Source organism: Parus major, chromosome 21 (assembly GCF_001522545.3).
Source record: "Parus major isolate Abel chromosome 21, Parus_major1.1, whole genome shotgun sequence".
Classification (NCBI taxonomy): domain Eukaryota; kingdom Metazoa; phylum Chordata; class Aves; order Passeriformes; family Paridae; genus Parus; species Parus major.
The window spans coordinates 3498557-3522152 of record NC_031789.1 but is presented as its reverse complement, the minus strand read 5'-3'; the positions used below and the strand labels follow the sequence as shown (position 1 = coordinate 3522152).

At 43.0% G+C, this 23596-nt stretch overlaps 1 protein-coding gene across 9 annotated transcripts in view; it reads left to right on the top strand.

The window, feature by feature from the left end:
* The window catches only part of CAMTA1 (calmodulin binding transcription activator 1), a 234801-nt gene extending 211322 nt beyond the window's left edge, over window positions 1-23479 (top strand). For 4 of the 9 annotated variants that reach the window (XM_015648184.3, XM_033519215.1, XM_033519216.1 and 1 more), the window contains 8 exons: window positions 676-863; window positions 1224-1470; window positions 1942-2013; window positions 2989-3009; window positions 5425-5618; window positions 5809-5883; window positions 10596-10626; window positions 19984-23479. In XM_015648184.3, the coding sequence (XP_015503670.1) occupies window positions 676-863; window positions 1224-1470; window positions 1942-2013; window positions 2989-3009; window positions 5425-5618; window positions 5809-5883; window positions 10596-10626; window positions 19984-20016 (861 nt within the window). In that variant the 3' untranslated portion in view covers window positions 20017-23479. The remainder of the gene's footprint in view (window positions 1-675; window positions 864-1223; window positions 1471-1941; window positions 2014-2988; window positions 3010-5424; window positions 5619-5808; window positions 5884-10595; window positions 10627-19983) is intronic. The other 5 variants (XM_015648181.2, XM_015648182.2, XM_015648185.2 and 2 more) reach the window with 5 other exon arrangements.
* The last annotated feature ends 117 nt before the right edge of the window (window positions 23480-23596 follow it).

Here is a 23596-nt window from a genome sequence, read left to right as displayed (position 1 = left end):
TAGGTATGGAGTAGAGGAAATAAAAATACAACACAAGCAGGAGAGACGTATGAGAAGTAGTCACTGGGAGAAAGATACTGTTGTTGTCTGAGCAAATGGGTAGTGGGAACACAGCCTTACCTGTTCTACCTTGGCATCTCTGAATGTTCTCCTTTGGCTGGTGTAACATGAGTTAAGCAGAGCATTGCAAAACAAGAAGAGTTTTCTGTTCTCTGAGTTGAAAATTCCTGTGGAACTTGCTGAGCTGAGGGATGTCATTCAGGATTCCTGGCAATGTTTTGTCCCAAGTTTTTTAACTTCTCTTGAGCTGCCTTTATTGTCCTGTTGTGCTCTACTGCACATCTCAGCAAAAGAGCAGCAAAATCAGTTTTCCTTTGGAAATATAATAGTGTCAGCTGTAGAGGGAGAGCCCAGAGACCTTGCAGCAGATCTCTTGACTCCCCATAAAGGAAAAAAAGAAGTCTGGGGAATATGAAACCCTGCAATGCTTGGTCTGAAGAGGCAAAAAAGCAAATAAGAATTGGTTAATGGATTTCTCTCAACTGCTGAGACAAACAGTACACTTCAGCTTCCACAGGTCTGGGCAAAATGAAGAATTCTGTCTCAAGCTGGGCTGTAAGCACAAGGCACCTTCTACCAGAGAGCTAAAGTTTGCTGTTCTTTCCTCCTTAACAGGTGAACATGATGACACTTGCAGAGCACATTATTGAAGCTACGCCTGACAGGATCAAGCGGGAGAATTTTGTGCCAATGGAATCGCTGCTGGTGGAGAGGACGGACAGTGCTGCCATGAGCACCACCATGAGCTGGCTGGCCAGTTACCTTGCTGATGTTGATCACTTGCCCAGTGCTGCACAGATCAGGTCAGTGAGAGCTGTGGGGTTGCTCTGGGTTTCAGTGTGGTGTGTGTGCTGGGCTGCATGTTCTGACTCTTCAGCCTGCAGGAGCCAGTTCTCAGTGAGACTCAGTTCTGCTCTTGCAGGCCCAGGCACACTCTTGTGCTCAGATGTATTGTTGCCAGCACAGCTACAAACTCATGGAATGGGGGTTTCACTCCAGCACCACATCTGTGCCATGCAGGACAGGCAGGCTCAGGGGCTGTTGCTTGGAGAGAGGGAGGGGAACATAAACTTCTGTCTTGAACTCAGAAATGTTGTCCTTATCTGTGATGCCAGCCCAAGTTCTTTGTAAGCCAATAATTCCTACTGTGATTGGTATTTCAGAAGTCTGTATAGTGAACCCCTGACCCCTTCTTCGAACACCAGCTTGAGCCCTGCAGGCTCACCAATCAGTGAAATAGCTTTTGAGAAACCCAGCCTTCCCTCGGCAGCAGACTGGTCTGAATTTCTGAGTGCATCCACCAGCGAGAAGGTAGAAAATGAGTTTGCACAGTTAACTCTGTCTGATCATGAGCAGAGAGAACTCTATGAAGCTGCCAAACTCGTCCAGACAGTATTCAGGAAATACAAGGTATGTGGCCCAAGTGTCCAGTGTCTTCCTTGATGGTTGTGTGAGAGAGTGTAATTTGTTACAAACCAAAATGTGGGTAATATCCACTTTGGGAACAAAAATACAGTTTCTGTCATAACCTTTTCAGTGCTTCTGGCATTTGCTTGTTGATGTTTGCCCAACAAGTGCTGTATGGGGAGTGCATGCCATGCCTTGGCACATCTGCTGTGTCAGAGCATCACTCACAAAGCACATCCTCAAAATGTAGCCCAGAGGTTCTGCTTTTAGTTACCCATTTGGTGTAAAGATGCATTTTGAAGGTTTGTTCCTTATGTGAGTTGACAGCAGAGATTTCTCCAGGAGATGCCTAGGCCCAAGTTGGACCAGGTAGCATTGAAAGAAGAGGTTTGCCCTGCCAGCAGCTGAGCCACATCACCTGTCCTGGGTTTTGGTGCACTCTGACTGATGCTGCTCCTTTCTTTCTCCACACAGGGTCGTCCTCTCCGGGAACAGCAGGAGGTGGCTGCTGCTGTTATTCAGCGTTGCTACCGAAAGTACAAACAGGTAATCAAGAAAGTGAAATTCTGTGAAACACGTGTGAGCGCCACAAACACACCCCATTGTAGTGGGCATTGTCCCACTGTTCCTCTTGTGTGCTTTTCTGCATGCAGTAATGGAATACCTTGCTCAGGAAAAATGGAAAAGGGAAGAAGATTTGTGTTCTGAATCTTAGTTTTGGAGGGAATCCTTGAAATTTGTTTGTGACAATGCCTGTGTTTTTGCTGTGAGATGGAGAGCTGTGATGTATTCCATATTGGCCTTTGTGCATGATACAGCCTGAGGAGACTGTTCTCTGACTAGTTGCTTGCCAAATTTCATTGTGAAACTGAAGTTGGTTTTTCCTTTGATAAAGGTGAAGATGAAAAATAGGTTGTTTTATTTTGCACATACTAAACTTTTAAATGATGGGAAGTCACATGTTATAGCTTGACACTAGTTTTTCCAGGACTGAGACTGTTCTCCAGACTCTGGTTGGAGACATGTTTTCAGACTGAGTTCTCAACCCTAGAAAAAGAAGATACTTTTCCTTTTTGGTTGGGGTTGTTGTTGTTGTTTGGTTTGGTGTTTTGGGGTTTTTTTTGGTGAGGACTAGAGCCCACATCCCTCTTTGCACTCTACCCTGCAAGACACAGTCTGTCTAAAGCCTGGCAGCTTGTTAACAGAAAGTGAGGCAAGGCACCTGTGCTCTTTTGCATCTCTCAAAAACATGTATTTGGGAAGTCTTTCTAGTGTTAGGTGACTGCATTGTGGTTCACATCCAACCCATCACATGGCTTTCATTCTAGAGTGATGCTTCCTGTAGTAGGGAAGCTTAATTCCTTTCAAAAACTGCTTGACAAATTGCTTTATTTTGGATTCTGGAATTGCTTCTTTTTGAAAGAAGATTGTTTGGATCTTTCTGTTTTGTTTTGTTTTTTCCTTTAATTCTTTATTTGCCAGAACTAACATTAACTATGTATTTTTCTGTTTCTCCCCAAGCTTACTTGGATAGCCTTGAAGGTAATACAAATACAAACACTATTTTGGAAACAGTTCCCCATGGGTCACTAACTTTCACACTCAGTATAAACCAGGAGAACCTGGCTTTTTGGAGAAACCTTTTAATAGCAATTAATAAATGCCTGTGGTTGAGAAATCACTGACAAACCAGACTTTCTGGGAGTTGTGTAGGGACTGCTGTGCCACAGTTGGATCAGCTCCCATGAGCAGGCATGGGCTGAACTGCTGGAAGGGTTTTGCAGCCAGTTTCCAGAGGACAGGCTTTCCTTTAGTGCTCCTGGTCAGCTGTCACTTGGTGACCTTTGCCTTGGCATTTGTGGAGCACAGAACATTTATCCCACCTGTGAGCCAATGTCCTCTGCATTCTGCTTGTCTGCTGAAGTATTATATCCTTTTTGAAATACCTGTGTGCTGAATTCCTGAGACCAACATCTCAGTATATTGCTGCTCTTGCTGGAGGCACAACTATTGATGCCAGTCTTAAACTGTTCACTAGTAATTCTTGGCTGTAAAGATGTGTTTCCCAGCTGTGCAAGATCTTGATCTCGTCAGATTCTAGGATCAGCTGATCTTTTCCCAGAGCTACCAGCAGGCAAGGTGTGCTTTTCCTGCAGAGAATTTGTCCTTGGGTGATATTCCATGCACATCTTCCCCCTGCCCTGTGGTTTTGTGGCAGGGTGAGGACTGTTCTGTCAGCACCAGTGGCTTGAGCTCTGGGACACTGAGCTCACCAAGGCTTTCCTCTTTGGTTTAGGTTAGGAGTTTAGGTGACATCACCACTGATCCCCTTCCCAGAAAGAGGAAGGGAACCAAGAGGAGGACAGGGCACAGCTACTCAGGTCTTAGAATTGCATGCAAACATATTGGGGTCTGGTTTATGCAGTGACTGCTAATTTCTCTTTCATGTGCCTTATTCCTCTGATCTGTTACTGCACTGCTCAGCACAGATTTGTGACTGGATTGGAACAGTCACAGCTCAAAGCATGGTTTTGTATTTGAGCCCTTCTGTTCAAGGGTTTGTAACTCAGCCACAGAAGTCCCATCTGGGATAAAACTTAAAAGGAAAACCATTACCAGCCCATGACTTACTTAAATCTGTGAATTTAAAATCACAATCTGATCCTTTAATTAAAAAACGTTAAAAAGGAAGGAAACAAAAAACCCAGTAGGAATTAATAATGGCAAACTATAACTGTTCCTAATGACTGCTTCAATTCCAAAAAATGAAATTTGGTAAATGGTGGTTTGTGATGACATTGGACAATTTTTTTTGCTTTGGGGTTATGTTGGGAGGGTTGTTTGTTTGCTTTTGGGGTTTTTGGTCCCAGTAGAATGGAAAATATTGAGGTACTGAGATCTGTTAGGACATTACCCTGTACCTGCTACTCATCTGTCTGATAAAGTGAGCAGAAGTCAAAGCTGTTAAAATATCCAGGAACAATAGACACATCAGTTTTGAAAGTATTAAAACTTACCAAAACAAGATCATCAAACACTGAAAACCTACAGAGGTTTATATAGTAGTATGTGTTCAACTTCTATACATTATTCTACATTTCCATCTTAGGACTTAAAAATATGCATGAATGCACATGGTTTCTGTTAAGTGGTCATTACCTTACATGCTGTCAGAGGAAAAGGATGTAGAATAAAGATTTTCTTTTTTAAAGTTTGTGCCTACTTTACTTGAATCACAGGGCTAGAAATAATACAGTGCTAGGTGGCATTTGGGAAGCATGTGACTGTTCATGCAAATTTGTGAGTTCATTGGATGCTTATTATGGATTTCTAATGAAATTTAATTTTGTCTATGTCTTAAGCTCAGTATTAGACTTATAACTATTGTGGTTTTGGGGGTTTGTTGGGGTTGTTTGGTTTTTCAGAAAGATAGGGACAGACATTTGTTGCAATAGGGTAAGTGGTAATGGTTTCAAATTAAAAGAGGGTAGGTTCAGATTAGATACAAGGAAGAAAATTTTTACAATGAGGCTGGTGAGTCACTGGTACATATTGCCCAGAGATGTGGCAGATGCCCTATCCCTGGAAACATTCAAGAATAGGCTGGATGGGGCTCTAAGTGACCTGATCTCCTTGAAGATGTCCCTGTTCCTTTTGGGGGGTTGAACTAGATGGTCTGTAAAGATTCCTCCCAGTGCAAACTGTTCTATGATTCCATTAATCTAGTCAGACTGTTCAGCAGGTAGCTGATTTCTTAATGCAGACTAAGTTCTGCCCCTAATCTCACAGTTGTTCCAGTTTGCTGTCACCATTTTCTTACACAATTCTCAGTCAGGGCATAGATACTCATTTACTTCTCATCACGTCGTAGTAGTGGCTCAAGAGTCTGTCACTGTAGGAACCTGCTTCTTCCTGCTCTTATTGGGATGCCTCAGCTTCTCTTTGTTTCTGTTGTAGTATGCACTTTATAAAAAGATGACGCAAGCTGCCATTCTTATCCAGAGCAAATTCCGAAGTTACTATGAGCAGAAAAAATTCCAGCAGAGCCGACGAGCCGCGATGCTGATCCAGCAGTACTATCGCAGCTACAAAGAGTGTGGCAAGAGGAGGCAAAACCGTCGGGCAGCCACCATCGTACAACAGAAACTCAGGTGAGCTCTGGGGCTGCTCATGCTATTGGGATCTTTATATATTGTTTTTGTGCTCTTGGAGGCTGTGCTGTGCTCCACAGACAAAGGCCAGTGGGAAAAGGACTGTGGTTGATAGGATAATTATTCTTGCATTTAGTAGTATTCTCCCCAGTTTTGCCTACACTTCAGTGTTGGGGTTTTTTGTGTTTAGAAGCAGTCTGCTTACCAAGAAGCAGGATCAAGCTGCTCGCAAGATTATGCGGTTTTTACGACGCTGCCGCCACAGGTATGACACTATCTTTTGGTATCTGCCCTTCCTTAGAGCAGTGTGATAATATTCAAGTGTGTCTGCAATGAGTGCAGTGTAAATATAATAGAATCAGCTCACTACAGATCTTTTAATCAAAGAACAAAGTTGAGCTGTTTCCAAGATGCACTGTCAAAAATGAAATCTTTAACTTAGGTCTGTTGCTGAAAGAGAATTGTGTGCAGCTCCATTGCTTATAATGTGAAATGGCCCAGGCTGTTTGACTTTAAAAGCTGGACTTGAGGAAGTCTGAAAAAAAGCTTGTTAAATCATAGCTACAGCTTCTGAGTGCCGCCCAAAACATTCATGGTATGTGGGAAAGTGCAAAAAGTGATGACATCTGGTGTGTGCTGGAAATGCCTTTAGTTTGGTCACAGAATCATTTGGTTGGCTCTCCTCAAGTGCTGTTCTCTTCAGTGTGGGTAGGTGGGATGTGGCAGCAGAGCAGCACAGGTTAGTTCACCTCAGCCACTCCACAGACATGAAGATGAGCCAGTTCCTGCCAGTGTGGGAACAGCACAGACTTGCCAGAGTGCTCCCCTGTGGCAGCCAGCACTGCCACACCAGCAGGGTGTTTGCTGTGGTTTTTAGCTGAAAGGATTCCCTGTATGATCAAGCTGCAAACTGGGACTTTGCCTAGACAGTGGTGAATCCTGATGTTTCTGACTCTACCCCCTCCATTCTCACTACCCATGCATTTCATCCACTCAGGAGCTGGTCACACCCAATGCATTTTGAAGCATGTTTAGTTCAGTCCAGGGACATTTAACAAGGAGAGCTCTTACAGGCATGTGATAGACTCCTGATTTAGAAATGGACTTAGTCCTCATTGCAGGATTTCAAAGCTGCACTTTGCAGGAGGTCAGTGTGGCTCATGCTATGGAATATGGAACTACATCTTACCTGCAGGTTCAGTGGGAAGTAACATGTGTGGACAAGAAAGAGGGCTTTGTAGTTCCCAGGCTGATTCCAAGTGCTCTTGAAACAGCCACAGTCATTGATGAAGAAGTACAAGCGACTTCTGACTTTCAGAAGGGCATATGAAAGAGACCAGAGGGGTTGTTTTGTTGTGTTTGTTGTTCAGCGTGTTCTTGAGGTTCAGAACTTCTGTATCCTCTCAGATCTGCTTGAGATCCAGGCAGTCCTTGGGGGAGCCACGTGCCAAGTTTCCATCCATGGGATCTCTGGGGTCAGCCTGAGAGGCTCTTAGAGCCACCTCAGACACAAGCCCAGAGAATTCCTCTGGTCTGGCTGTGTTCCTGGGGTTCCCACCAGCACCCAGGATGTGCCATGCACTCCAAACAGGGTTCAGTTAAGACTCCAGCTGTTGATTAACACAGAGTCCGCAGGACTTAAATTTCCCATGATTCCAACAGTTCTTAATTTGAGCTCTTTGCCTTCCTCTTTCTCGGTGTCTCCTCTTCCTTTTGTAGAGAGACCCTGCTCATTTGCACCACTGAAGTTTGCAGGCAGACCCAGGGTCAGTCTGCTCTCTCCAGCAGCATGGTCACTGCTCTGGGCATCTCTGTGGGATGGGTTTAGCTCTTGGGGAGCTCCAAACAGAAGTTCAGGGTCAGGGGGGATTCACTGTCTTTAGGCTCTCTCTGGCTCACAGCACATTGCACAGGGCTTGAATTTCTGCAGCAGTGCAGTCCTGTCCCATGTCCACGGGCACTTGGTCAGTGGTTGTGGTTGCTTAGGATGTAACAAAAGGAGAAAGTGACTTGCCTCCACTGAAGATGTTAACCATGTTTCAAAACTGCCTTGCTTTTCCTTCTAAAATAGAAATGATCACAGGGTTATGGTTGCGTATTTTCTCCAAGCAATCATTAGAGTTTAAAACTGAGTTAATGTAACTATTATTAGTAATTGACAAATTTGAACAGGAGCATTGTGGCATTTGTAAATGCTAAAAGTGAAAGCAAGACTTACCGAAATGATATAACCAGCATTCAGAATCTGCTTGAAAAGTACATAAATTTACCACATTTATAGAACTGTTAAGAAACATGACAGGTTTGAGTCTTATTCCCCATTTTCCTCCTGCTTGCTATAAAAGCTCTAGCAAGCAGGAAGGCATTTTCCAACAGAGTGTACACTTCATGCTCTGTACACTGGGGCTGCATCTGTGTTCCTGGGGTCACACTGCTTTAGCATCTCACAGACCCTTGTGCTCCTCTGGCTGCTGGAACCACACAGGGATCTGGTGCCTCTGCTCTGCAGTCAGTGACAAACACCATGCAAATCAGGTCCTTTGAACTTTATTACCATGCAGGATTTTGAAGGCAAATTAGATGCCTTTAGCTTGTGTAAACAACTGTAAAGGAAAATATAATACTGGAAATTACACAGATCATCTATTTAATAGAACAGAGCTTCACTTGCTCCAGCATCTCAGCTGACTCAGACTGACCTGTTTGCTTCTTTGTTCCCTGTCCTGAGGGGCAGACCCTTGTACTTCCCCTGGCACAGCTGTATCCTGGTGAGAGCACCCCCAGCCTGGCTCTGCAACCCTCTTTCCTAGCTGCCTTGTGGTGCAGGTACACTGGAGTACCAGGTGGAATTGCTTCCTTCTCACCTTCTCTTCCTCAAGCTTTCTGAATTTTGTGTCTCAATAATGACATCATTCCTCCCTGCTTGACTTTTCTAGCTTACCTCTTCCTAAGGATAGAGTAATAAAGCTTAGGATGCTAAGTAAGTTTCAGATCACGTCTGTGTAAGCCTCCTAATTATATCCCTTCAGTTTCCCATGTGACACTCACACAGGGTACAGCTGATGAGGATGGGACTGGTACTTGGGCCAAGAGCCCCACACACTCTTTCTGCTTGTTGAAATCTTGTTGCTTGTTGAAATCTCTTGTATTAGTTAAAATGAGCACACTGCTGCTATAAACAAGAATTTAAGAATGCCCCAGTCTCCAGAAAGAAACACTTCAGCCAGCCAAGCTCCTGAACATGCAGGGGTGAGCCATAACAGCTAATACCTAATATTAGTTAATGCTATGTAGTATAAAAATGTCACTTTGAAGCCACTTTCTAAACCACAGTGCCTTGTCAATGCAAGGGATAGAAATGAGAACTATTTTTGGAAAATCTGAGGGAGTGTGAGAAAAGAGCATGCATGGGAATGTCAAACAAACAGGATCTTGTAGCAGATTTCTGCCAGTTGATAGAGCTGGGGGAAGAGGCTGCAAAAGCCAGTTCCAGTCTGTGGTAAGGAGAGTGAGCTAAGTGAGAAGGCCATAAATGCTTAAAGTTGAGAAATTCAACATTTGAAACATTGAATGGTTTAACTTAGGTTTTTGTCCATGAGCAGATTCTGTTGCTAAGCCAAAAAATTACACTTAAGTGCTTATTCTGTAGCCCTTAGGTGAGATTTATTCAGGGTTTCCCCTGGCAAATGTCTGCTTGGTAGGGTCTTTTTCCTGTTTAAAATTGATCAAAGTCTACTTTAAGCAAATTATGAGAGCTCTTTGACTGCTTGCATTCAGAACATCTTCAATGGTCATCTGTTTTGCCTAATAGCTTTTTGGCACAAAGGCTTAATTATCTCAAATGTGATTTTGATCACCCTTGATCTCCTGAACTTAATGTTTGTTGCCTGACCAGAAAGTATTTCAGGTGTTTTGGGAAAGTTAATGAGAAGTTCTGCAATTGGAGCTCTCAGTAGTGGATATATAAATGTTGATGAAAATCAGAAAATACTTAAGTTTTAGTTGAATGTGCTCTTAGAGAAGATATTGAAGCTCTAGGAGCTGAGTGTCATGGAGATAAAAGGGATCATTCATCAGCAGGAGTCATTCTGATCGTCAGACATGTACTGTTTCCTTTTGACTTTGAACAATACCCCCCATATTGATCCATCTGTCATATTCTCAAAATTATTCTGTCATATTCTCAAAATTTGGTGAAAAACATGCATCAGCATAACACGGTATCAACATGATCTGTCACAGAAGTGTTGTTTGTTGAGAATGAGAAACAGAAACTTCCTGACCTCCCAGGAGAGCTTCACCCATCTTCCCACAGTGCCCAAACCTGTCAGCTTGTTTCCAGCCTAAAGCTTGCCCCTAACACCTCCTGTGAGCTGAGCTGCCTTGCTGTCCTGAGGCAGAACCAAAGCTTTACATAGTTAATGATTTTGGAAAGACTCCACCTACTTAATGATCCCCAGATGTGACACATCTAGAGCTGCAAGGAAATCCGGGAGCTCCGAATGGGTTTGGATTTGCTGAGCTGAATTCATGTATGGTACAGTCAGCTTGCACTGGGAAGGTAACCACCTATTTCCTATTCTTTCTCTGATTTGTAGGAAACTTACTCTTTTGGGGGATATCTAGACCATTGCTAAGATGGAATTATGATCTGCAGTGTTTTCTATGGAGTAGCATTTGGAATGAGATAGAAAAGAGGTGATTGCTGCCAGGGAAGGCAGGATGCAGCTAGAAAAGCCACAGGGATGGCAGTGTTGGGTTTTTTCTACTTGCTTATAACTTTCTGCCCTAAAGCACCTAAACACAGGACTGTCCTTTCCTGGTAAAGAGGAGTCCCGTAGGCAGGAGTGGGAAGGGTTCTTTCTCTCCAGGCAAGCAGAAGTGCTGTCTCCTCCTCCCTGAAGTGAAGCTCTGGGTAAGGTATGGTTGTTGCCATGTGTGTCTAATGGCTCTTTGGTATTGTTTTGCACTCTGAAGCCCTCTGGTGGACCATAGGCTGTACAAAAGGGTGAGTGTAGCTGCCTGCTAGCCAGTTCCTCTCTTCCATTTTAAATATATTTGCTTTCTGCTTGCTTGCATGGGGCTGCGGCCGAGATATGCCAGTAAGTTTCACCTCCATTAATTATATGAAAGAATCTTGTATAAACTAACCCTACTGCAATGACTAACACTGCTGCTTTTGTAACAGGACAGAGCTCTGCAGTAGATGTTACCAATGCATGAATGTGTGAAAAAGGACATGTATATTCATCATGGGCATGCTTAGATGGCGTTGTCGGTGGGGTATTTTTCAGTATCCAGAATGGCTGTGAGTGGATGTTGGAAACTGGCAGGGTCTGCACTCACACACACTCAATGAGTTGTGTTGACAGGGACTGCAACAGCTCAACAACTTTCAGGGTAGATGATAGGAAGCTGCAGTGCAGGTGCAGCCTGCTCTGAAATGGGTATTTATTTCTGCCTGAGCCAGATGGAAGCAGAACAGCTCCTCACATTGCTTTTTATTCCCAAAGGTGGTTAAGCACCAGTGTTTACCTGTCAGTTGGTCTTTGGTAAGTTGCACATCTGGTTGTGTTATAGGGCCAGCTTCTTGACAGCTGTTTCTCTCATTTATTAATCCACATTTTGGGAAGAAAAAAAGAATATACTGTAACTGTGTTATAGTAAGGCCAAGTGAGCATCTGTTGAGAGTCTCCTTCTCAGCATGAGCAGCCCACCCACCTGTGTGCTTGGTCACATCAATGGCTGCGAGACAGCAGGGTGGCAAGAGGTGGTGTTGCCTGGAATCAAAAGAAAAACTTCCCAAACAATATGAAAGTGGTAATATAAAGAGCAGTTCTTTAATGAAAGCATTCAGGTGCTGAAAATGTAGGTATGAGCATGTGCATTATAGGATTTCTACATTTTTAATAACGTTAATTAATTAGTATATCTAGTAGGTAAATCCTATAGTTCCACACTTGGGCTTGCCCCTTGGAGTGTCTCCAGGAGGTTCTTTGCCCTGTATCTTATTATGACTGTCAAATCCTGGTGCAAAACAAGATGTCCTTGTTGGAAATTATTTTCTTGAAACTAAGACTAAACAGAATTTCAGGAGTGTGACATAATGTATTAAAAAGGGTTAGCTATTGTTTTAAAGTGTGAAAAAGAGTAAGAAAGTGTTAGAAACTATAAATTAGAACTATATATTAGAAACCTACAAAGCTACAAATACGTGAAGAAGCTAAAATTCTATGTATCAGTGGGAGAATTTCCATGACAGGTCTCTTTAGCCTCAGCTGCCAGGCTGTTCTGTTCCATCTTGCACCTGAGAGGTTGTTAGGACAGCAGGGTTTTTGTAAAAAACTGCTGCTGGAAACATCACCATTTGTGTGCTTATTGCTCCTGTTTCCAGCAAGGGAGGAGTGGCCTGAATCCCTGCTTCCATGTAATGTTTTAAAAAGAAAACTTCATTGTTGATTATGGAGTTTATTGACTTGGAATTGCAGAGATCATTTTCAAGACTCTGGAGTGAGAACATGAATTGGGCCTGAGCCTGCTGGAGACACCATTATTTAACTATTTTACTATTTTGGCTAACAAAGGAGCAGCAGCTAATGACATTTATTTCCAAATGATGACTTCTACACTACCATTTTTTGTTGTATGTCCTCGTGTTTTTAGAAGTTAAAATTTGGAGTTTTTTACTAATAGCAGATGAAGTAGGAATTGGGTGAAATGAGGGCAAAGGCCCAAAACGTGCCCTGAGGGCAGGCTCTGCAGGGGCTGCTGTCAGCAGAGGCCAGTTGTCAGGGTTGGAGGAGAAACAGTTGTTGCACTTTGAAGGCTTTGTGTATGTGACAGCAGGAAGCAGATTCTGGAAGTTTGGTGGCATTTGCAGGTTTTGCCTGGAATGCCCAATGATGTGTGACTGATGGGGAAATGGGTGGCTCTCTGTCTGGAAAAAGTAAACTGTGAGCTATCTCAAAATGCACTGGCTGCTGTTCTGCCAAAGTAAGTCTGTAGTGGCAAAAGGTTCTTTGCTGCTTTGCATTCTGCTAACACCCTGTGTGTGTCTTTTTCTGGAGTGCACAAACACCAGGAATATTCCCAGGCCTGCTGATGTGCACAGGCTGACACAGCCCCTCGTGCTGAGGCAATGCCTGCAAACGTGTGTCTGTAATACACAAATTGGTGTTTTCTGTACACGTGCTGTGGGAGTGTGCAGGTCAATGATTGCAGCATTTGCTCCTGGGATTCAGTTTTAAAACCTTCCCATATTGAGTGATTTTTTTATGGATTTATTTGAGTGATGACATTACACCAGGATCAGTAAAGAGGGAGAGGCAGGAGATTTTACTGGCCGGCTCTGGTGAGACAAGACTTGGTATCCTTCTGCAGTAGAAATCACTGTAGTAGAAATTATTGGGGAAAAAAAACATCCAGTTGCTGTTGCCTTTAAGTTTTCAGTTTTCATCTCAAGGAAACCTGCTTCAGTAGAGGGATTCCAGATAGCCACCATGCCCCCTACACATATGTTTGCCTTCATATCAGTCAAACTATCCTCTGTAGCCTCCTGCAGAAGAGAGCTTCGCTCCCAGTCCAGATGTAGAGGTGAACAAAAATTGCACAGCTGCCTGCAGTGTGATCCTCTCTGCCCTACCCTTGGCAGGAGACGATCTGGAGGAGATCAAGGAGCGAGTCTTTCACATCTAAAGGGGATGACCAGTCAGGCACCTTCTGCCTACAGCAAAACTTCCATCCTCTCAGGGGCAGAACGAGTGCACTTGTTACCTGTGATCATGAGTTATAAAAGCTGTCTTCATTCACCTTTCATGTACAAATAGGCCCCTTTACCCCACCATGTTCTCATGGTTTGATTAAATGCTGCTCTCCAGTTTCAGGGAGTAAGTGTGTAGCATCTGAAGTCATTTCTCTGGTAAGTACAGCTGCATTTCATACCTGAATAAACAACATCTCCTGTGTTTTGTTGTTCTCTGCATACTCTTCCCCCTTTTGGCATTTTAGCAACAAACCTTTTCCTACTCCTGTGCATTTAGGACTTACATTTTTTTTATGTGGTTTTAATCTGTGCCATGCAGCAGACATTGCATTGAGGTACCTGGTTTCTTGCCTCTCTTCGAGTGAGAGAGAGAATGGGGAAAATGTCAAAGGGTAGGAAAGTCTCCTTTGTTTGAGTTCAGGACAGTGTGTGAAAATGTCATATTGGGATATGCGTCACTGTACCTGCAACAGAAGTTTTCAAAGTAATTTCTTTTTTCATTTACCTCTTGCAGGGGCTGAATGTATTTGGAGCTCAGATGTGTGTATTAAATTGCAGACCGCATGCTCTGGGTTGTCATTCTTACTGGGCATTTCTGTCTTTTTTGTTTTGCTGCCTAAATGAGGTATCTGGAAAAAGGCAAGATCTCCCTTGTCTTAAATATCCCACAGGCCATTTCAGCTCTCAGAGCAACAGGTAACTCACCAGCCAGCCCTCTCTGGCTCTTGCATCCTGTCCTGTAAACAGATCTTCAGCATTCGGATCATTCAGCATTTCCCTGGCTGGGCATTATGGGGTCACTCTGATGAAGCAGCTTTGTGTTATGCTTTACCCATGAAGCCATTGTTTGCTGGGACTCTTTCTGAGTAGGGCTGGTTCATTTGCTGACACCCCGTGCAGGACTGGGGAGGGCACAGGGAGAGGAGCTGCCACTCACTGCGGCTGTTGCTTTCTACATTGCTTCAGCACATACTGATGCACCCCCTGTACACTGTCCAAGTGAGCAACATGGTGTGAGGGGCAGAAACTTTGGCTGGCTGGAGCAGTTTGGGAACCAGGATGTATCTCCCAGGAGTCAGGGTTCAAACCTCATGTTTGAAATCATCTTCTCTTCCTTTTCTGTATGTCAGCATCACGGCTGTGATTTCAGACACCTTAGCAGTGGTCATCTCTATTGCACGTGCTTTTTCCTTCCATCTGCTCTTCAGCACTTGCAGAGGGAATAACTTTGTGCCTTAGAAGGGCTTACTATCTGGAGAATATGTTATTTGGTGAGGTGTTTATTCAAAGCTTCATCAGATACAAAAATCAGATACACAGTCCTTGCAGTTTTGTGCATGGTTTCAGAGCTGCTGGCATAGGATGGTGCTTTTTGTTTGGAGACCTGCAAAAGCCAGGGCCTGATTCCTGTTCTGGGGTGCTCCACTCGCAGCCAGGCATCACTTGAGCTGTCCTCACCCCAGCCCCCATTCAGGTCAGGGAAGCACTCCCAGAAGTGATCCAAGTCATCGTGACAGAGCTTTGCACACCATCCAGCAGCACCTGGCCTGCTGCTGTCACTGTCATTGCCCTCATTTCCTCTGTTGTTTAAAAAAATAGTCTAACTGCAAGTCTACCAAACTGGGTCAAAAGATCTTCTCTAAGAACATCCTTTCTGCTGTTCAATTCTATAAATCCCAGTAGTGTTCTTTTCCTTACAGGAGTTTATTAATGCTTGTAACTGCAAATGCTACACTTTGTTCTCTTCCTTGCCTCAGTTTAAGACTGGGAAAATGTTAACCAAAGAAGGTTGCCTTACAACATGAAGGCAGTGCTATACTGTTCACTTCAAATCTCTCCTAGCAGCACTTACTCAGGATTTCTATTCTCAAGGGTCCTAATTTGTCCAAAATTCTTTCCTGGTCAACCTGTACTTTTTTAACTGCAGTTGAAAAATTTGAGGGTTTATTACATCAGGTATTAATGAAGAGGAAATACCAGTCCCTGCTTTTAACTTCATATTGTTGCAATCAAATCAAGTGCCACTGAGTGAGGAACTCAAGAAGAGTTAAGAAAAGACTGAAAGCACTTCTAAGACACAAGGAAGGGTTACAGTGCAGACTATCCAAGAAAGAATTAATTTATTGAAGACAATTAGTTTTAGATTCTCTTGACAAAGCATTTCAGATAAAGTAAATGGATTACCTTGGTGCATGCACTGGTTCTGGCACATCCTGTTTATCATGGTTTGAGGAAGCAGCATGGTGTTCACAATAACACCTCAGAGCTTCCCCAGTGACACTCTGGCCATGGATTGGTTCCATTTTTGGTAACATTTGGAGGTACTTCAGTTCACTCTGCTGTGCCTGCTGCAGAGCCCATGGTAAGCAGGGCTGCCCTGTACCAGCTGCCAAGGAGAAGGAAGAACTTCCCTGGCATCCCAGGCCAGCTCTGGAGAGAGGAGAGACTGACAGCTCCAGACTGTGAGTTTCCATATTTACCTGTGTGTTAATGGAATAAAGCACTCTCAGTACCTACCTGCACTCCATCTGCAGTGGGACACACACTCTATTGCACTGAACAAACAGATAAGTTAATTTAAAAAACATGGTAGCTCGGCAAATTTGGATGGTTATCATCTTGAGGCATAAGTGTGTAAATGCTGTGGAATACAGCGTTTGTGTTAAGCCATTGCATACTAAATAGCATCTTCCAGTAATGTACCCATGGCAGATTTCAGTTTATACCTTTAGGGAAATTCTGTACTATTTTGTGTCTGTGTTTTTCAGCAGTAATTATTACATTATGCATGTAAATCCCACCTGACCAAGGAGAGTGTCTCAAAATGCAAAGTGTTTGACACTGTCCCATACAACATCCTTGTCTCTAAATTGGAGGGATGTGGTTTTGAGGATGGACCACTGGCTGGATGAAGAACTGGCTGGCTGGCCACATGCAAAGAGCTGTGGTCAGTGGCTCATGGTCCACGTGGAGGCCAGTGACAAGTGGTCAGTAGTGGGGTGGATACTGCTCACCACCTTTGTCAGTGCTGTGGGCAGTGGGGGCGAGGGGACCCTCAGCCAGTTTGCTGACACCACTGAGCTGTGAGGTGCAGCCACACACGGGAGGGAAGGGATGGATCCAGAGGGACCTGGACAGGCTGAGAGGTGGGACTGTGTGAACCTCAGAAGTTCAACAAAGTAAAGCAAGGTCCTACACCTGGGCTGGGGCAATCCCACACGCACTGTTGACAGGTTGGGTGGAGAACTGATTGGAAACAGCCTTGTGGAGAAAGACTTGGATCATGAAAAACTCCCCATGAGTGAGCAGTGGGTGCTCCCAGCCCAGAAACCAATTGTGTCCTAGGCTGCACCCAAAGGAGTGTGGGTAGCAGGGGAGGAGGGGATTCTCACCCTCTACCCTGCTCTTGTCAGAGTCCTGCACACAGTTCTGGTGTTCCCCAGCATAAGAAGGACAGGGAACTGTTGGAGAAGTCCAAAGGATGCCATGAAGTTGATAAGAGGACGGGAGCATCTCCCCTACAAAGGCTGAGAAAGTTAGAGTTTGTGAGCCTGGAGAAGAAATGGTCGTGTGGAGGGTGCTACAGGGAAGCTGAAAAGGGGTTCCTCATCTGGAACTGTAGTGATAGGGTGAAGAGTAATTGATACAAATTTAAAGAGAGGGGATCTTCAGGTTAGATACTAAGAATATTTATTTTTTTCTGTGAGGATTATGAGACACTGGAACGAGTTACCCAGCGAAGCTGTGGCTGCCCCATCCCTGGAAGTGTCCAAGGCCAGGATGGATATGGCCTTGAGCAACCTGGGATGGTGAAGGTGTCCCTGCCTGTGGCAGGGGAGTTGGGGCTAGATGATCTTTAAGTTCCCTTCCAACCCTTAACATTCTATGACACTGTGATTCTGTGTTTCTGAACAGGACCTGTTTTAGTGCAAATGCTGAGTGCTGCAGTAATTAACTTCTGTTGGCATGTGTGTTCCAGGCAAACAGATGCAATAGTTCTGCACCAGTACAGATACTGCATGCTGTAGGTTGAAGTTTGCAGCAAAGCATGTCTTGCATTCTTCCAGTAAAAGTGCTTTTTTGTTAGTGTAGCCCTTGCATGTGAAGTGCTAAAGTAAGGAATAGCATGTCTCAGTGAAAGAGCCACCAGCTTATTTAATGTGCATGTTCTCAGTGAGAGATCTATAATAACAGGTTAATTTTACATTACAGTACTGAAGTGCAACAGAAAACACTTGGAAGTTGCACTGCAAATCATGCATTAATTGATGGTATCTTAAACACAGCTGATCTAAGCCTTAAAAATTGTCCTTTGCACAGAGGCACACCACCTTTTCTAGCACAGCACCAGGGATTCTGGCTCTCCTGCTTCTAAATGGTGCACTACTTATATTAGTTGAAAATTCAAGGGAGAGGCTGTTTCTCTGCTCCAAGAAAATAAAACTAGATATGCTGGAGATGAGTAACTTGTCATTTGTGACTATTCTGGCTTACTGTTTCAGCCCTCCTATGTTTCCTGCAATGAAAAGGGGATCTGGCTGTACCAAGCATGAAGAACCCCAGGGAACTTAGAACTCAGGGTGTCAGCCTGAGTAGAGGCTTGTTGCTGCCTTCTGTGCAGTGCTGAAGCCTCCAGTCTCTCAAAGTGAACAGGCTCTTTTAGACACCAGCTAAAATGCTAAAAGAGCCAAAATCTTCCTGCAGGAGATTTTTCTGTAAAGTTGTAGCAGTGTCTAAGCACTGTCCAAGTAGGAGCTGAGAGCCCCTGGTGCTGTTGGCTGTCCCTTCCTCAGCCTGGGGACCAGAGCACTGCTTGGCACCTGGGAGAGCCTGCTGGGCTCCTCTGCTGGGCTCGCATTTCAGGAATGCCAGGGTCTCTCTCTCCAGCAGTGGCCTTCAGACTCTGAACACAGTGTGTGCATTTGGCCTAGCAGAGCCCTCTGTCTTTCCATACATGATCTTCTCCAAAAGTGGAGTCAGGATAATTAACAAAGGTCTAACCTGCATACAGGTTAGTCTGATTTGACCCCTATTGGCCACATTTCATAAAGAGTGAGAGTGCATTTGAGTGCTAGAGCCTTTGAGTCAGCTAAAACAGAGGTAAAAGCAGCCAGCTCCCTTTTCACTGTGGTTCTGACTAATACTACAAGCAGAAAAATGAATAAATAAAGCAGTGAAATGGAGGTGTATATACAGAGATCAATTTATAGCTTTATTATATCCTTATATTAGCAGGCTGGTGCAAGAGCCAAAAGATCTGTGGGTGTAAGTCTATGCACAGTAGCTGCAAACTGTCACTGCTGCTGCTCAGCTCTCCTGACATGTTTTATTAATTCTATTTACTTGGGCTTTGTTAAATTCTTTCACTTGTAGCTGGTTGCATTACACAGACTTGCATCCCTGACACTATTTTTTGTACTATACCTTTGTTAGTTGTCCTTTCAAGTTTTTGCAACATCATGTGAGCACTTGACCCTATACACGCTTAGCTAAATCACCTTTTTTTTTTTTTCTTTTTTTTTTTTTTTTCTGTAATCTGCTCCATTTGAGGGGAGCTTCCCCTTGCAGGAGCAGAGGGAAGACATGTGGATGCAGGTGGCAAAAGGATCTCACTGCAGAGAAACTCCTTGCAAGCAGAGGCAGAGCTGGGCACCTTTGGGGCAGCACAGAAATGCCTCTGGATTTGGTCTGGCTCCTTTTCAGAGAGCCTGCACTGACACAGAACCAGGTTCTCAGCCTGAACAGGTTTCCTAGTGCCCCAGCTCTAGTGCAGAGCTTTGTTCTACTGGATGGGATTAAAATTACTCCCTTCTATTCATCCTTTAATTTAATTTTCAACTTTTTCAGTTTTCAGTGATGGTTTAGTTCTTGTGTTGGTGAGTTAGAGGAGGTATTGTAGAGCATGCATTTGAGAAAGTTGAGAACTGGGGCATCAGGCCACATCTAGGAAGAGTGATTTGCACACTGGAGGTTCATCTCCCTTGGCACACAGTGTCCTGCACTGCTGGGTAAACACAGGGACATACTGCCAACAGCATAGAACACACAGGCACAGCAGCTGGAGCACTTGTGAAACAAAGTACCTTTCTTCACACCCATTCTGGTTCTTCTGCTTGTATATAAACACTTCATTATGTGAGGTTCTCTATCAACACCAGGCTTCCTTTCCAAGCTGGACAGACTAATTTTCCCCCACTGTGCTGTCACTGCCACAGCACTGTGTGGAGAAAAGGGGTCAGCACTGAGCAGCCCCTTTGCTGGGACAGTAGGAAGCAGCTGCAGGGTCAGGTGGGGAACAGCAGTCCAGGAAGGCCCAAACAATCAGGCTGACACCAGAACGAAGCCCAGCTGTAGTTGCCAGTACTGGGGAAAAGCAGTAGCTGGAACCAAGTGTGTCTCTCCAAACGTGTTTGTCTGGGATCTGCAGTGGCCTGTTCTTGCGCTTCCAACTGTTTATGGTGTTTGGGAAGGTGCTGCCCTCCTGTCGTGTCTCTGGGAGCTGCCTCTTCTGCACGGGAGGTTGGAGTGATGAATCCTTTTGATTGTTCTGTCTTCAAGAGATTTGTAATAGAAGTGTTACATAGCTCCTCTTCGTTTTTTCAGAGTGAAAGAATTGAAAAAGGCCAAGGAACTTGAAGATACGCAGCAGCATCCCGTAGCAATGTGACATTGCTTTTCAGACTGTTTTCATTTTCTGTTTTTAGCAGAGACATGCAACAACAAAAATACCCACTGCAGTTCTGGAAATACCAGCTGCAGGATTTTAACAGTAATGTTTTGGTCATTGCATTTGCACTTTCATGGACAACTTTTAATTTGTTCAGCAAGACATCTTGGAACTCAATCTTCTGTTGGATCGTGGGGAAAACAAGACACCAGGAGGAAATCGTGAGTTGCTTCATTCTCCGAGAAGGAAGGAAGAAGCGATTAATTATCCTTTTCATATAGGGCTGTATTAAACAACATGTGGAACTGTACAAATATTATACCAAAAATATTGTTCAGAAAAGGTGGGAATGCACAAGCAACACAAGAATGCTGTTCCTGCACCTGTCAGTCATCTCCAAGAAACTGAAGCTTTGAGAGTCTCAGTGGAGGGGCTTAGATCAGTACATCTTTATTGGGTCCATGCATCCTCATTTCCTTCGCACTCCTGTCCTTTGTGTTTTATTTAAACCTCTACAGCACACTTAATGCAACTTTTTAAATCTGCAGGTTTTTAATACATCCCGTGGGAACTTACAGGAGGGGTTTGGTGTATGAGAGACACGGGTATTGCATGAGGAATGGAGAGAGCAGCTTAAGCAAGTTTTACACATTTTTTTTTGTATTTTTACTAGAACCTGCAAACATATCAACTGTCATGTACTTTCTCTCATATTCAGCACTTTATTTTCTAGCCTTACCTTCATGTACTATTGTTTTAATTAAGTTCTCAAATAATTTGTAAAACATGTAGCTTTTTCTCTTACGTACTTGTCAAACCTCTTGTCATTTTGCAGAGTCACGTACATATGTTGCCTGGACATTTTATGCCACCTAAAGATCAGTGGTGCTGCATTCTGGCCAGTAAATTTCTTATTTTGGCTACTTCATCAAAATCTGGGCAGTTTCTGTATATATAGAAGGTAGAAATGGAAAATGAGAAAAAAATATTTGAAAGGGAATATATTGATTAATTACTAAATATTTTATTCACAAAGGGTCAATAACTTGGCAAGATAAAATTATTATTTGTATAGTTTTGTCTGAATGAACGAGAAGAGTGTGGATGTATTGTTTGTACATATTGTATATATTAAAGAGATATGTGCATGAACTCAAGAAAAAGAAATGAACAAAGCAAAGCATTAGTGGCTATGGTCTGTAAAATGAAACAAAAACTTTATTTCACTATAAGAAACTTTATTTTAAATGTTCTTTAGAAGAACATTTTTGCTAAAGCATGACTAAATGGCAAAAAAGAGCTACTGTATTTAGACTTAGGAAAAAAGGCAGAGCAACATTACTTTAAAAAAAAAAAAAAAAAAGAAAAAAAGGATATGTTTACATTTGATTTTGGCTACCAGGAGTTTGGTTCAGTTGGGTTTAATTTATGTATTCCTTCCTTCTTTTTTTTTTACCCCCGTCTTTTTTTTTTTCTTTTTTCTTTTGCCAATGGTGCCAAGTAATGTGAATGCTAATATTGCTTAAGAAAATTAAGTTACTTTTGCAAAGCAGATAATCATAAGAGTACAAAAACCGTATCTAGCTTAACACCATACACTCACTCCAATAAAGAACACTTAGAATGAACATAAAATGAAAAAAAATAAATAAATAGTACGAAAGTAGAAAATATGTTTCACATTTTCATATCTCCTGCTGGAAGTCAGAAAATGTAATAAAAATTGCACAAAAAATTTTAAAAAATTAAGTAAAAATTAAAAAAAAGATGCAAACTGATCCTGTAGGGGTGTCATGGTATATTGCTATTTCCACATAGTGAGGAGCCAAAGAAATTAGATTTTTTTAAAATTGAACTACTAATTTAAAACTGTCACAGATTCTCAACAATGGGAACCAGTTCTGATCCTCATTACACAGGAATGTAAGGGAAGAAACTCCTGAAGTCCGTGTCATTACTTGTGGGTCACGTACATGTGTCTGAGATCAGAAACTGCTCCTGTCTGTTTGTCTCACTCGTGGCAGTTTAAAATTTCTGAATGAACTTGTGTAAATTTGAGATTGTTAGTTTTGGAATAGTTGTTCTTGCTTGATCCCGGCCACCAACTGCAATGTTTAAACGCAAGGCTTGTTGTGAAGCCAAAAAATATTCACACATAGGAAGCTTTGAAACTGGTGTCTTTAAAAGAAGAGTAAAAACAAAGATTGTGGCAAAAAAACTGGGGTCAGTGCTCTTGGTGCCTTTTCTATAATTGTACCTGTTTTTAATTACTTCTTTTCACTGCCAGCATTGAATTACAGTAGATGTGCTATAGCTCATTATCAGAATTCTCTTGTACATTTCTGAACTGCTGCTTTATGACCTGATTCAATTTTAAAAAAAGGGAAAAAAAGCAAAACAAATGGCCTGGCGCTCGCACTGTGCCTGTGGGCAGCCTCATAGCCTCAATTTACTGTCTGCAATTGGAACCTTAACTGTTAAATTTTACTCTTGCGCCAAAACAGAACAGGAGATCCTGAAGAATCTCCTTTGGAATGAATTGGAAATGCTCTGTATTAGTACTGGAAGAACTCTTGACATTTTGAAACTGAAATATTGCACCCATTAACCAATACGTGACAATATAGAATTGATCTGTTCCTAACAAGAGTAGTGACCTCAGTGGAAATGTTTTAATTCCTTGTCTTTACAGAAAAACGATTCAGTAATATACAGAGCTATTTCAAATTACTCTTCCAGATCCATGGGCCTGGTGGTGTATCTACTAATCTAGATCCTGCTTCAGCCAAACGTTTAAGCCTGTGCTGGCTGTTAAACGTGCAGGCAGTTCTGCAGCACAGCTCCAGGACTCCTGGCATGCTTGAAGCCAGCTCAGCTCCCAAGTGCTTTGTTGTGTCGGGCCGTAACCCTTCAGTGTGTCACTGGGGAGGGAGGAGCACTCCCTCGCAGTGAAGTGATTCTTCAAACCCTCTTCTTGGTTGTGGAACTTAACATTTTCACCTAAGATAAGTCAGTGCAGCTTTCTAGGAAAATTCAAATTCCCAAGTGCCAGGAGCCAGATCTTCTGTCTTCTGATAATAGAATCGCTCCTTTGTGAAACACATTCGACAGCAGTAATACTGTGTGAAAGAAATACAGAATATAACATGAACCCCCTCTCTGGTTGCACGCTTATGGCAGTTCCACACAATAGCTGGTGCCCAATGGGGGGTCCCCAAGACTTGCATGTAAAACTAGTATAGATGTCTTCTCTTTTGTAAGTTTTATTTTTGTAACTGTGCATGTAAAGCATCACTGAATCAATGGATCTGTTGAAGAACTCAGCTGCTGGAACCATGCAAAATGTTTTGAATTGCCCTTAAAATATGGAAAATGTTTTCTGAATGCTTTATATTCTTTCTGCTGTAAATTAAAAAAGAAAATTTCCCCATACAAAGTGTGTGCCTTCTTCTGAAAGGTCTCTTCTGAACACATCTCTTCCATCCTACTTTGAGAGCAAAGCAGTCCTTTAGTCACTCTAAGAAACCACCAAAAAAAAAAAAAAAAAAA